This window comes from Bombina bombina, chromosome 7 (genome assembly GCF_027579735.1).
Source record: "Bombina bombina isolate aBomBom1 chromosome 7, aBomBom1.pri, whole genome shotgun sequence".
In the NCBI taxonomy this organism is placed as follows: Eukaryota; Metazoa; Chordata; class Amphibia; order Anura; family Bombinatoridae; genus Bombina; species Bombina bombina.
The window spans coordinates 214,790,796-214,805,814 of NC_069505.1; the positions used below are offsets into that span (position 1 = coordinate 214,790,796).

A 15,019-nucleotide genomic window follows, 5' to 3' on the forward strand; every position below is an offset into this window, starting at 1 on the left:
GATTCCACGGCTCCCGCCCGTATCTCCGGTGGGCGGACCTAAATTGAATCATCCTTTGGCACCATTTATACCCTGATATTTCTCCCACTGTTCCTGGTTCCCTCGGCATAATGACTGGGGGATGAGGGAAGTGGGGGGGAGGTATTTAAGCCTTTGGCTGGGGTGTATTTGTCTGGTGGCCAGGTTCTTAATTCTCAACAGTAATGAATAAAGCCGTGGACTCTCCTCCCCTTGATGGAAATTAAATTATCAGGTAAGCATAATTTGTTATTTCACTTTAGACAGATTAGATAAGAGAAGTACAGGCAGGGGTCTTTTTTTGTGGGGGTACTCACCGGTACCGAGTACCCCCACCTCTGCCATCTCATAACCGGTAATAATTGTAATCATTGTGTTATTACTTTAGTTTATGCAAGAGGGGGCTGCAAAATACATCAAACATTTTTAAATAATTTTGTCCCTTTTGCTTTTCTCAAAGTTACTGAGCAAATTTTAGCAATCAATAATCCATGAGTATAGGCACCTTTTATTTATTTACAAAAAAGCACTGTGTACAGTAGTGTGCTAATGAGCTTTTATATCTTGTGCACAGCTGCTTGTTTTCTAAGGTAGTGTAGCACAAATGTGCAGGGTAAAAATCCTGAGAAAAAAAAGTCTTTGGAGCAAGTTTGCAAATATTTTATAATGGATTGGCTTAAACCTCATGTGAGACACTGATTGAGGTTGCGCTATTATTCATGTGCCGTAACATTATAACAAACCCCATTAATAAAGTCTCGTACCCACAGCTAGAGAGACCAACAAAGCAGGTGCGAGAAGCTGAGGAGCGCCTCAAGGCCATACCCCAGTTCTGTTTTCCTGATGCCCGTGACTGGCAGCCAGTCTCTGAATATAACAGGTACGTAGAAATCTTTTTAAGTTTGGATTTTTTTTTTTTATTTTTTTTTTACAAACAGCTGTTTTATATTTTCCTGACTGCACTTCTCTGTGACAATGCTTCCAAGTGACAGCCCTGGAATCTGTGACAATGCTTCCAAGTGACATCCCTGGAATCTGTGACAATGCTTCCAAGTGACAGCCCTAGAATCTGTGACAATGCTTCCAAGTGACGGCCATTCATGCCTACACAGAGGACATATTCTATACAGAAAGGGTTCTGTAGCTAGAGCTGATAACTGCACATCTAATCACATTCACTTGCACTGATCTGTAGACTTATGGTCCTAATGGTGAACGTTTCATAGATAGACAGTATAAATTTCTCTTTCTTTCTCTCTCTTTCTCTCTCTTTCACTCTCTTTCTCTCTTTCTCTTTCTCTCATTCTCTTTCTCTCTCTTTCTCTCTCTTTCTCTCTCTTTCTCTCTCTTTCTCTCTCTTTCTCTCTTCATTTTCTCTCTCTCTTTCTCTCTCCTCTTTCTCTCTCTCTTTCTCTCTCTCTTTCTCTCTCTCTTTCTCTCTCTCTTTCTCTCTCTCTTTCTCTCTCTCTTTCTCTCTCTCTTTCTCTTTCTCTCTTTTTTTTCTCTTTTTCTCTCTTTCTCTCTTTCTCTCTCTTTCTCTCTCTTTCTCTCTCTTTCTCTCTCTTTCTCTCTCTTTCTCTCTCTTTCTCTCTCTTTCTCTCTCTTTTGCTCTCTCTCTCTCCTCCAGAGGTTTTGAAACTACATTTCCCATGATGCTCAGCCAGCTGAGGATGTCTGGTCTAGGGTGCACTAACATTAGCGTGTGGGATAGTGCGGCTGCGCTAATTCCCACACATAATAAACTAATGGGGGCGCGCACTAAAATTCACGTTGGATAATATTTGAGCACTAAGCTGGTGCGCAAGGAGTACCGTTCTGTGCTATACTAATTAAAATAATGGTTTACTTCAGGACGCTGGTATTTTGGATTGTGCTGGGGTGCAACACTTCACTCTCTACTTGTAATACAACGTGCAAGCTCATAGCGCTCCCTCCACTTTAAATTAAAAATATAGGGTGTTCTAAAAGAAAAGAAGTTTTGGCTGTTTTTAAGATGCTTTAAATGATTTAAAGGGACACTGAACCCAAATATTTTATTTTGTGATTCAGATAGAGCATACAATTTTAAGCAACTTTCTAATTTACTCCTATTAGCAAATGTTCTTCATCCTTTTGGCATCTTTATTTGAAAAGCAAGAATGTAAGTTTAGATCCCGGCCCATTTTGGTGAACAACCTGGGTTGTTCTTGCTGATTGGTGGATACATTCATCCACTAATAAACAAGTGCTGTCCAAGGTTTTGGACTTTCTTTTTCAAATAAAGATAGCAAGAGAATGAAGAAAAAATTAATATAGGAGTAAATTGGTAAGTTGCTTAAAATTTCAGGATCTATCTGAATCACAAAAGAGAAAATTTTGGTTCAGTGTCCCTTTAACAATTCACTTGTAATACCATATTTCACCCAGAAAGATAAAGTACCTTGTGCTCCACTTGTAATTAAAGGGACTTGAAACCCCAATTTTTTCTTTCACGATTCATATAGAGCATACAATTTAAAAAAAAGTTCCCAATTTACTTTTTTTTATCAAATTTGCTTTGTACTCATGTTATTCTTTGTTGAAGAGATACCTAGGTAAGTAATGTGCACATGCCTGAAGCACTACATGACAGTAAATAGTGCTGACATCTAGTGATCTTGCTAATGTATAACATTGTTATAAAACTGCTGCCATCTAGTGCTCCTGCTAATGTATAACATTGTTATAAAACTGCTGCCATCTAGTGCTCTTGCTAATGTATAACATTGTTATAAAACTGCTGCCATCTAGTTCTCCTGCTAATGTATAACATTGTTATAAAACTGCTGCCATCCAGTGCTCTTGCTAATGTATAACATTGTTACAAAACTGCTGCCATCTAGTGCTCTTGCTAATGTATAACATTGTTATAAAACTGCTGCCATCTAGTTCTCCTGCTAATGTATAACATTGTTATAAAACTGCTGCCATCTAGTGCTCTTGCTAATGTATAACATTGTTATAAAACTGCTGCCATCTAGTGCTCTTGCTAATGTATAACATTGTTATAAAACTGCTGTCATCTAGTGCTCTTGCTAATGTATAACATTGTTATAAAACTACTGCCATCTAGTGCTCTTGCTAATGTATAACATTGTTTTATAAAACTGCTGCCATCTTGTACTGCAGATACGTGCGCGCTCCTGAACTTACCTTTCTGATTTTCAACAAAGGATAACAAGAAAGTGAAAATTTGGGGGGTTTATATCCCTTTAAGACCTTTGTCATTAAATGTTGAGTATAAAGGGCCATAATAATAATAAAAAAATTGCATGCTTTAATTCGTTAGAGCAAGTAATTTTAAGACTAGTATCGACCTTGATCTACTGTGTGTTTTTACCTCTGCATAGGGGTTAATCGCACAGTAGAAGCACTGCTGGTCCTGAGTGAAAACCGCCCCTGAACCAATCAGTAGCACATCCCCTCTAGCAACCAAAGAGTTAAAGGAAAAATCCTCACTGTCTGACTCTATTTTCAGGCAAGTATCTAACATGCAACTCCTCACGCCCCTATACGCTCACTGTTATCAGACTATTGTCAGGTCTATTAGTGAACCCATCCCTATAAACTGTTAGAGACAGATTTGTCTCACCTAATAACTTCTGATGAGAAGGGGCTTTTATTGTAAGATTGTGTATATGGTACATGGTAACGTTGCTTATCATGATATAGAATAATTTATTTCACAAGCATGAAAATCATTCCAAATCACGTCTAGCAATCAGTAAACGTGTAAAATACCCTAGAGTGAAAGGTCTGAAGGAGTTTTTCTTTCCTAAGAGATAGTGAGTCCACAACGTCATCAATTACTGTTGGGAATATCACTCCTGGCCAGCAGGAGTAGGCAAAGAGCACCACAGCCAAGCTGTTAAGTATCACTCCCCTACCCACAAACCCCGGTCATTCTCTTTGCCTTGGTGCATGGAGGTGGTAAAGTTTTGGTGTCTGAAGAAAATTGGATTTCTTTTACTTCAAGCAAGTTTTCCGTAGTCCATATTAATCTCTTCAGTAGGGTAGTGGTGGCTTTAAAGCAGTTAGGAACTTGTGAGGTGGGCCTCACTGCGTTTTCCTAACATGTTGCTGCCCCTGTATAGAAGCCAGAGTAGGTTTACTCTGTTCTTTCTTTTTTCCACAGGTCTCTGTGAGGAGTGGTGTCCTCTCGTACCGTGTGTGCTGTCCTCCTGCCAGACATCAGATAGCAAGGTTTCTGCTCCAGCTTCTACTACCTTAGTTAGCCTTTCTCATAATTCTGATGAGGAAGATACATTGGTAGCTTTTGAGGGTGAAATCTCAGATTCGGACAGTATAATTCTTTTTTCTGATGCTAAAGTTGTATCCTTAAGATTTAAGCTTGAACATCTCTATGTACTGTTAAAGGAGGTTTTGGCTACTCTGGACGACTGATATTCCTGTAACTGTCAACCCTAGGAAATCTAGTAAACTTAATAAATACTGTACTTTGATGTTCCTTCCTCTGTGGAGGTGTTTCCTGTGCCAATCCGTGCTACGGAGATTATAGCACAGGAATGGGAGAGACCAGGGATACCTTTTTCCCCGTCTCCTGTCTTTAAAAAGATGTTTCCTACCGCTGACTCCATTAAAGATTCTTGGCAAACGGTCCTAAAGTAGAAGGGACCATTTCTACTCTGGCTTAGAGAACTTCTATTCCTATTGAGGATAGCTGCTTCTTTAAGGACCCAATGGACAAAAAGCTAGAGGCTTATTTGAAGAAAATATATGTTCATCAAGGCCTCAAATGGCAACCTGCTGTCAGGTTAGGTAAAGTCCTGAATCAGACCCAAATGCTAGAATGAATAGTAACAACACACTAGCACACGGAGTATAAACCAGGACCTGACCCCACGACAGCTTCTAAGGAAATTAAGTACTCCAACAATAGTAAGAGGTATGGTTTACTCACTGATTTCAAGGTATGGGTACAAGGAAGCTTGATAGCAGAGTGGGGTCAGGAAGAGACGAAGTCAGGCAGGCTTTGATTGGCAATGAGATTTCAGGCAGGTAAGGGTTAACCAATAGCGTAGTCAGGCAAGCAGAGTTTGGCAACATGGTTTCAGGCAGGTAAGGGTTAACCAGAAGCATAGTCATGCAAGCAAAGTTTGGCAAAGATTGACAGGCAAAAGGTAGATTCAGGCTTGAAAGGTAAAGACTAAAAGAATCAGTAAACAACTGATATTGATGTACACTTAGTTAGCACTCGCATTCCTGCTCATAAATAAATGAGATAGATAAGTTTCAGACACTGGGATGGAGTCTAGAGCACACACATTAAAATATAACTTTTAATAAAAAAAAATGTTTAAAAAATGATGTGAAGGCAGAGACAAGTTCAAACAGGCAAAAGTTGATTAACAGGTAATCCGGATATCCAGCAAAGATTTACTCACGAGAAGCCACAGCAGGATAAAACAAACGGGCACCAGGAAACGGAAACGCCGGAACAAGAACCTGGCCTGACATCAGAAAAATGGGACGGCTTCAGGGAATGCATCAGCAGAGTGGGACAGCTTTAGGAAGCTTAAGAAGCGTAAGATGTTGCTAGGCAACACAGCCCAACAGCGCCAAAGACCGAAGCAGACTGCAGAGCGAGTGAGGAGAGGAGCGCGACACCTGCAGTGTGTATTGCCACTGTGACAAGTGCGGCAGCCTATTGGTTTGACGCCTTGTCTGGTTCTCTTGAGGTGGAGACTTCCTTAGAAGAGATTCAAGACAGGATTAAAGTCCTTAAGATAGCCAATTCCTTTTTTACTGACACTTCCATGCAGGTTATTAAACTGGGAGATAAAATATCTGGCTTTGCTGTGGTAGCGCACAGAGCTTTGTGGCTGAAATCTTGGTCAGCCGATGTGTCCTCTAAGTCCAAGCTTCTGACGATTCCTTACAAGGGCAAGACCTTGTTTGGCCCCAGTCTGGCAGAAATAATTTCTGATATTTCGGGTGGAAAGGGATCTTTTCTTCCACAAGACAAGAAGAATAGACCGAAAGGGCGTCAGAGTAATTTTCGTTCCTTTTGGAATTTCAGAGGGAAGTCCTCCTCGTCTTTTTCCAAACAGGAACAATCTAAGCCTTCTTGGAAACCCAATCAGTCTTGGAACAAGGGAAAGCATTCTAAGAATGAAGGGTTTGCATGGAGGTTTTGCCCCCGATTCGGGAGCGGATCAAGTGGGGGCAGGCTTTCTCAGTTCTATTAAGCATGGATACGAGATGTCCCAGATCCAGATTGGGCTAGGGTCTAGGTTTCTATTCCAATCTGTTTGTGGTTCCCAAAAAAGAGGAAACTTTCTGACCTATTCTGGACCTGAAGTTTCTAAAAAAGTTTCTCAGAGTACCATCCTTCAAGATGGAAACTATCCATTCCATTCTTCCTTTAGTGCAAGAGGGTCAGTTCATCATGACAATAGACTGGAAGGGTGCATACCTTCATGTTCCCATTCACAGGGATCATCACAAATTTCTGAGATTTGCCTTTCTGGACAAATGCTTTCAGTTTGTGGCTCTTCGGTTTTGGCTTAGCGACAGCTCCCAGAATTTTCTCAAAGGTTCTGTGAGCTCTCTTGGCAGTGATCCGGTCTCGGGGAATTGCAGTGGCGCCATACCTGGACAACATATTGGTTCAGGCGCCATCTTTTCAACAAGCAAACTCTCCCACGGAGATCTAGTCTTTTCTACGTTCCCACGGATGGAAAGTGAATCTGGAAAAGGAGTTCCTTTGTTCCAGCTACATTGGTAGTTTTCTTAGGGACCATCATAGATTCCCTGTCGATAAAAATATTTCTGACAGAGGTTAGAAGAGCCAAGATTCTTGCCTCTCTCTTCAGTCTACTGTTCAGCCAACAGTGGCTCAATGTATGGAGGTAATTGGTGTTATGGTTGCTTCCATGGACATCATTCCCTTTTGCTTGATTCCATTTGAGAGCTCTGCAGTTATGCATGCTCAGACAATGTAACGGGGACCATGCTGATCTGTCTCAGAGGATAGATTTAGATCAGTCAACAAGAGACTCTCTCCCGTGGTGGCTCTCTCAGGAACATCTGTCTCAGGGCACATGCTTTCGGAGACCTTCCTGGGTGATTGTGACCACAGACACCAGCCTTCTGAGTTGTGGAGTAGTCTGGGACTCGTTAAAGGCGCATGGACTATGGACTTGCGAGGAGTCTGCTCTCCCCATAAACATCTTGGAGTTGAGAGCTATTTTCAATGCTCTGATGGCTTGGCCTCAGTTGTCCTTAGGATAGGTGAGAATTGGCGCTTATATCAACCCTAATGCCAAGTATAGTTGTCCTTAGCCCGGTTTATCTGGTTACAGTCAGACAACATAACCTCAGTGGCTTACATAAAACACCAGGGAGGAACTCGGAGTTCCTTAGCCATGAAGGAGGTGGCTCGGATTGTTCAGTGGGCAGAAGCTCACAATTGCTGTGCATCCACATTCCAGGAGTGGACAACTGGGAAGCGGATTTCCTGAGCAGACAGATTTTTCATCCTGGGAAGTGGGCACTCCATCCGGAGCTGTTCTCCAGTTTAACCCTCAAATGGGTTAAATGCCAGAGCTGGATGTGATGACTTTTCGGCAGAACGCCAAGCTTCCAAGGTACGATTCATGGTCAAAAGATCCTCGGGCCGTTCTGAAAGATGCTCTGGCAGTTCCTTGGAATTTCAGGTTGGCATACCTGTTTCCTCTGTTTGCTCTCCTTCCCTTTATTACTCGTATCAAACAGGAGAGGGCATCAGTGGACTTGCGAGGAGTATGCTCTGGTCAGCAGCCTCCTGAGAGGATTGCGGCTCATTCCACGAGAGCTGTCTCCTCTTCTTGGGCTTTTAAAAATAAAGCTTCTGTGGAACAAATTTGCAAGGCTGCAACTTGGTCTTCTCTGCATACTTTTTCCAAATTTTAATACTTTTGCCTCGGCTGAGTCTTCTTTTGGGAGAAAGGTTCTTCAAGTGGTGATGCCTTCTGTTTAGGTCTACCTGTCTTGTCCCTCCCTAGTCATGTGTCCTCTAGCTTGGGTATTGGTTCCCAACAATAATTGATGACGTTATGGACTTACCATATCTTAGGAAAGAAAACAAAATTTATGCTTACTTGATAAATTTCTTTCTTTTTTTTTTTCTTTTTTTCTTTTTTCTTTTCTTTTCTCTTTTCTTTTTTCTTTTCTTTTCTCTTTTCTTTTCTTTTCCTTTCTTTCTTTGACCCCGCCCTTTATTTCAAGACAGTTATTTTTTGACTAAACCTCAGACACTCTACACCTTTGTGTTACTCCTCCATTTTTTTTTTCTCCATTTCCCTTCGGTCGAATGACTAGGGTTTGTGGGTAGGGGAGTGATACTTAACAGCTTGGCTGTGGTACTCTTTGCTCTTGCCTCCTTCTGCTGGCCAGGAGTAATATTCCCAACAGTAATTGATGATGTCGTGGACTCACCATATCCGGAAATAAACGTATCAGGTAAGCATACATTTTAAATTTTTTTTTTTTTTTTTACTGCAGTTTGACCTTGTGGAGCGGTCAGTGTTAGGGTAATAGGTGTGGTTTAGTGGGCGGTATTATAGCAGAGGTTAGCAATTTAAAAAGGGGTTTGCCTTTAATGGGATAAATGCTGGGGTGGCCATTTCTTGTAATTACTGTTCTATATTGTAAGTTATTAATATGGTTATTTATCAACAAACTAATCTGCAGCCTTTATTTCCTTATATTTTGTCTGTATTTCATTTAAAAGGACATTAAAGTCAAAATTAAACTTTCATGATTCAGATAGAGTACACAATTTAAAAAAATAATCCAATGCACTTCCATTATCAAAATGTGCACAATCTTTTTATATGCACATGCACCAGCTCTTACTAAGCATATACAATAATTCACAGTATATGCTTTTATGATTGGCTGTCACATGATGCAGGAAAATGGCAATAACTTGTCAGAAATAAAATGTACTAATAACTTTAAATTCAGACTAAGTACTTTTGCATTGTCTCTTTATTATATGTTTGTGTATTATGCAATTCTGCTTTATATAGTGGTCCTTTAATGCCCTAACACAGTGCGAGGTCTAGGAGACAATTCTTTTTATTTCAGAAGTATTTGTTCAACAGACAAGTGCTAACAGAATATACTGAGTGATAATTTACTACATCATGGTTTATTGGTGCAATGCAGTATTTTGTATTTATTTTTCCTGATCAAATATTATCCTTGTTTCAGTGAGACATTTTCCTTCATGTTAACTGGTGAAGATGGCAGCAGAAGGTTTGGATATTGTCGTCGATTACTGGTAAGCACAGAAGATGAATATATTTATTGTTTTAAACAGATACAATTAAAAGCACTGTTCTGTATTCTGATGGCAAAATAAATAATAAAAACCTTGTTATTGCAAAGGGGCTGACTCATTTGGTCAGTTGGAATATTTTGTCCATGAGGTTTACTTGTTGTATTTTTGTGTTTGGTGGTGAACGATCACCCGGCAGTAAGTGACAGCTTTATTTTGTTGTTGGTGTCAGGGCTACTAGATCTTTTTTGTGAGCTAATACAAAAGCTTCCAGGTTGGGAAATTCAATATAGGGTGATTTATGGTCCAAGTATTTTTTTTTAATTTTTACTACATTAAATTAAGCTGAACAGGGGTAAGTCTAAGCCTCACATCTGTGATAACAGAATGTCTTGCTAAAATGTATCTGATATCTAGTAATAGTTCTATTTTTCAGGACACAACACATTCCTCATAAGAAGAATCTCATATAGGTAGCCTTTAGCCTGATACCGCAGTGATTTATCCCTGAATAATTTATTTTAATAGAGTTCCACCTCCCCTCCCATTAAAACTGATGTTATGCAGCCAGTCACTTACAAAATGCTATTAGGTTTTCTATTCAGGAGTCTTGTGAGCTTACTAAACCCATCACTTCTCTGCAGTTTCTGTTGAGATTAGCCAAATACTCTGTATTTCAAGACCTCAATACGTGTTTGCTTCAGTGCAGGCTGTTCTTATAACTACATATTTAAATTTTCTCTCGCTCTCAAGCTCTCTCTCTTACGCGCTCTCTCTTATCAAAAATTAAAATGCTTCAAAATAATATATATATATATATATATACACTCTTTTTTTTAAATTATATTGATACAAATATTTACAATATAAGTGTAAAGGTTTAGTTTCTATTAAGTAATTATCGCCAGCATGATGGAACCTAGGGTTTCCACTTATCTATCTCTACTGCCTATGACAATTATGGATAGATGTAAAACCGGCCATAAAGGAGTGTGGAATATAGGATTCTTAAATTATCTGACAAGGTTTTTACACGACCTTGATTACAAATTCTCTTATTTTCTGTGTTATATATTGTCCCTAATTGTTTTCAGCAAAAACTCTGTGCAATGGAAAAATCAGCAATTTTCAAAGTTTAAAAAGAAAAGAGGACAAAATAATGAAACTATATTGCAAAAATGTTGTTGTTGTTGTTTTACCATGCAAACATTTTATATTACAAACCATGTAACGTCCCTTTTTAAAGGGACAGTCTACACCAAAATTGTTATTATAGTGAAGGTCAATTTTTCAAATTCACAAGACTTATTGTTAAAACTAATCTTACAATTATTGCAGTCGCTTATTTTATATTTTTAAAAATATACATTCACATATAAATAGTAATTATAATCTACCGCCGTTTGCGCTATACGCTCCGCCCCATCAACACTTCCTTGTTCATATCGGATGACGTAGCTTTCTCTGTTAGCATCGGACTACGCTCGTGCACCCGTAATATACTTCAACTGCGCATGCGTATCCGCAGCTCAATGGCGCATGCGTTCAAGTACTTGCCGTAACTCAGTATCCAGACATATATATATTAGCGATGTGTATTTTATAACATGTACAACGTTAATATTTGCAGAGCATTCTATTTCACAAATAAGCAGTTGTTTGTAGTTTTATGGTGCTGTATCATGCAAATATTCTTGCCCGCGGTAGCTAGTTTGCAAAGAAGGCATATTAGAATCTAAAAAATTGATAGCCAGATTGTTGAATAATAAATAGTGATTGTCAATAATTAGTATGTGAGCTGCGCTGCGGTATCATAATTACCGGTTAGTACTTTTGGAAGAGGTGCTTCAATAATCAAAGTGATAGCGATGCTGTCAATTCACTGTTACAATGAACGGGGAGAAATAAGAATGCATGCGCGTTCCGTGAACGAGCATGCCAATGATGATGCGCTGTTTGCATTAACGCATGCGCATAAGATGGCGATGACGAAATAGAAAAGGGGCAGGACGCCATGGGGTAAAATAACGATAGGAGTGAGAAAATGTCAATCACTGAAGGCACTATGACGGGCGGATTGAAGAGCAGAAACGGAGCGGGTCAAACAAGTAAAAAATAAAGCTTATTATTGTGTTTGCATATATTTTGATGAATGAACATCATAATGATTTTTGATGATAGGTTGATATTTGGTATCCAGAACGCAAGACTTTACCTTCACATTATATGAAAAGATAGATAACGCCTTTACTGCAAAAAAATGTATAACAGGAGCACCAGGTAAAGTGATAAAAATTATAAATTTTATTGAAATACAAAGGGTATATTAACCCAGGGTAAGAACACACAAAAAGGAAAAGTTTGAACCAACAAACTGATGAACAAAGGCTGATCCGGTTTTCGGCTGTTGCCTTACTCCTAGCCTGCTTTAAAACTGATTAACAGTTACTGCCTTTAAAAAACCCTCATCTGTGTTGCCATTGGTTCAGGGGCTCACACCCCATAATCTCCAGCTTCATTCAATTATATACTCATTAAGTGACACCAGAATTTCTACGGTACACTTTTGTTAAAAAAGCATATAAATGTACAAACTAAACAATAACCTTTTAATTCTATAAATTTATAATAATGATAAACTCTTATTCTAATGGTATAACCATTTATAATTGGATGTGCATAGCTTGTGTACATGCTGAAAAACACTCAGGCAAGTGCTAGTGTTATAACAAAGGTTGCCGGGTACTCCGGCTGTACAAAGAAACACTTTATATTTTATAGTGACACTTTAGTCAGTTGTATTTTCAATATGTTTACCTTTTTAACTTTTAGCTTTAGCCTTGCTTGGTATCGTCTGCACAGCGCTGCGAGGCTTGCGAATGATTGCCCAGGTCTCCGTTCTGAATTATTCCCATTGGATGAATACCATGTATTGGGACCAATCATTATTCAAGTCTCACAGCGTGAGCTTCGGACGTATAGAACACCCTGTCCTATTGGTCCCCTGCACCTGCTGTGTCCTCCTATCCGTTACGTGTGTGTGTTGTTAACAACCGTCAGTGGGAGATATCTGCAACCTGCAATTCTGTTGTTATATGGAGAGATTCGGTTGATTAAGTAAACATACAGACATTATTGCTTTAGCAAATTGGAAAGCTACTATTTACATACCGCAACTGTGTGATCCTATGCCTCCATATTATTAATCTTGTTTGCTCAGGGTAAATCGCTTACAGTGAAAAGTCCCCTTATTATTAACTGTTTATATACTGGAATCATAAATCTGCAGAAGTCCTATAAGGGCTTAGTCACTACTAGTTAAGAGGGGAGTGTTATCTCTACAATAAATCTTGCTTGTTCTGGGTAAAAAGCAAACAGTGAAGTATCCCTTATCCTTAACTAATTATGTACTGAAATTATAAATGTATAGAAGTACTAGTAAGGGAATTCGTCACTACTAGTTATGGGGAATAATTATCCCCTAATCTGTATGCCCCGCTTTCCATTAACAGGTTATTCCTAAACTCTATTTATATACTTAAATTCATATGTGATGAAGTTAAATATTAAAATATGGGAAGGAATATCTATAATAATACAGTGGTTGATAAAGGAGGGGGTATTGAATGGGAACAAAAATGTTGGGAAAGTCTATAATGCCTGGGCATGGCAATATATAGATAACTCAGTATAGTGTAGATCAAATTAATTACCAAAAGTTGATTAAATCGAATTCTGAGTTGAGGCCTTCTGGAACTCTCGTTTTTTAAACGAAATATCCAGAAGTCCTCTCTTTCACCCAATTTTCGAGTCCTGTCCTCCCCCTTTGGTTCTGAATAGGTACTCTCTCAATAATGGTCCATGAAAAAAATCTTTATCTTTGTTGTGAATAATTGAAAAGTGATTGATTAGTGAGATAGTGAGAACACACGCTTTTATATCTGACAAGTGTTCTTTGATCCTGACCCTCGGCTTCCCCTCGTTGTAAGTCCCTACATATTGGAGGGCACAATGTGTGCATGAGATCAGATACACCACAAAAGTTGACCTGCAATTCAGGCATAGCTTCTTTTTGAAAGTTCTCTCCTGTGACTAGGGAACTGAAGGTATCCCCTATAATGACTCTTTCACGGCCTTGCAGGAAAGATGATTGCACCTAAAGGTTCCATTGAGTCTTAACCAGGGAAGACCCGTCCGTCCTGTTCTTGCTTTAATCTAGTAGGTGCAACATGCTTGCCTATACGTCTTATTTCTTTTGTAAGTGCATCTGATACCCTCTGACACTGTTTCCTTAAGAGCATCATCAGCTAGCAATAGCTGATAAATTGTTCCTAATGATCTGGCCATATCTGGGGTACTGCTTGAGAGTATTCTGTCGAGAATGTGATTTTCTTCTCGATTTTCCCTTCGGGTCCCTTTTCTATTCTGTTTCAGAAGGTCAGTTCTACTGATCGTTGTGACAGAATTCCTTTCTTTGGAAATAATTGACATAGGATATCCTCTCTCCAGCAGATCTATCTGACAGTTCATCCGCTTGTTGCTCAGTATGTACTGTAACTAGTACAGTTTCTTTTTAAGCGGATGAACTGGTCCTCTTGCTACACCCTTGAGCACTTCTCTTGGGGGTGACAACTTGAGGCATGCAGTAAAGAGTTGCCTGGTGATTGGTTTTCGATATGTCTCTGTGATTATTCTTATGACCTACTATTCCTTTGAGCGTGAATATCTAGGACATTTACTTTGTGTTGTTAAATTCTGCAGGTATAAAACTGATTCCCACAGTGTTGTTGTTTAATCCACTGCAAATTTCTCCAGACGTGTGGGTCTCCAAAGACGTGGGAGAGCTCCCACCACCCCATGAAGAGGTTGGCATAGGAGGGGGCAAACTTGGCCCCCATCGCCGTCCCACCTCTGGAGAAAGAATTTCCCCTCAAACAGGAAATAGTTGTGGGTCAGGAGGAATTTGGTCACCCTCAGTATATAGTCTGTAAAATCCTGATCATGTGCATATTTTCTAGAAAGAAAAAATTCTAGGGCCTCGAGGCCTTTCTCGTGGGGTATGGTGGAATACAGGGATCTCACATCCACTGTTAACCACTTGAAGTTACTCTGCCATGTTAGTTCTGAAAGTAACTCCAAAGGGTGCTTACCATGGGTTGCAGAATGCCGTCCAGCCATTCTGACAAGTGCTCCAGAAGGGAACCAATTCCGCTTACAATGGGTCTCCCTTGGACATTCTCTAAAGATTTATGAATCTTGGGTAGGTGATTAAACACAGGAATGGCTGGATTTTGTATCAGAAGATAATTCTTTGTTTCCTGATCCATATAACCCATCTCTACCCCATCGTCCACAAGGGAGACCAATTGTCGCTGGAATTGGCGTGTAGGGTCTTGTGACAACACTTCATAATCCTGTTCTATACTCAATTGCCTAAGGGCCTCTTTAATAAAGTCTTCCCTATTAAGGACCACTATAGCTCCGCCCTTGTCCGCAGTTCTAATTACAAGGTTTTTGTTATTCCTTAAATTTTCCAGGGCTGCTTTCTGTTTTCTTGTGACATTTGAGTTCAGACCCCTCTGTGTGGCATATTGAAGTTTGATCAAATCATTCTCAACCCGTTTCTGGAATTTCTCCAACAGAGGACCCCTGCTTTGAATGGGATAGAACAAAGAATTGTTCTTTAACTCCCTCCTT

General features: G+C 39.6%; 1 protein-coding gene across 3 annotated transcripts in view; it reads left to right on the top strand.

The window, feature by feature from the left end:
* Positions 1-15,019, top strand: part of DENND2B (DENN domain containing 2B) — an 804,449-nt gene that overhangs the window by 637,236 nt on the left and 152,194 nt on the right. For all 3 annotated transcript variants that reach the window (XM_053720608.1, XM_053720607.1, XM_053720609.1), the window contains 2 exons: positions 789-898; positions 9,256-9,325. In XM_053720608.1, coding sequence (XP_053576583.1) covers positions 789-898; positions 9,256-9,325 — 180 coding nt within the window. The remainder of the gene's footprint in view (positions 1-788; positions 899-9,255; positions 9,326-15,019) is intronic.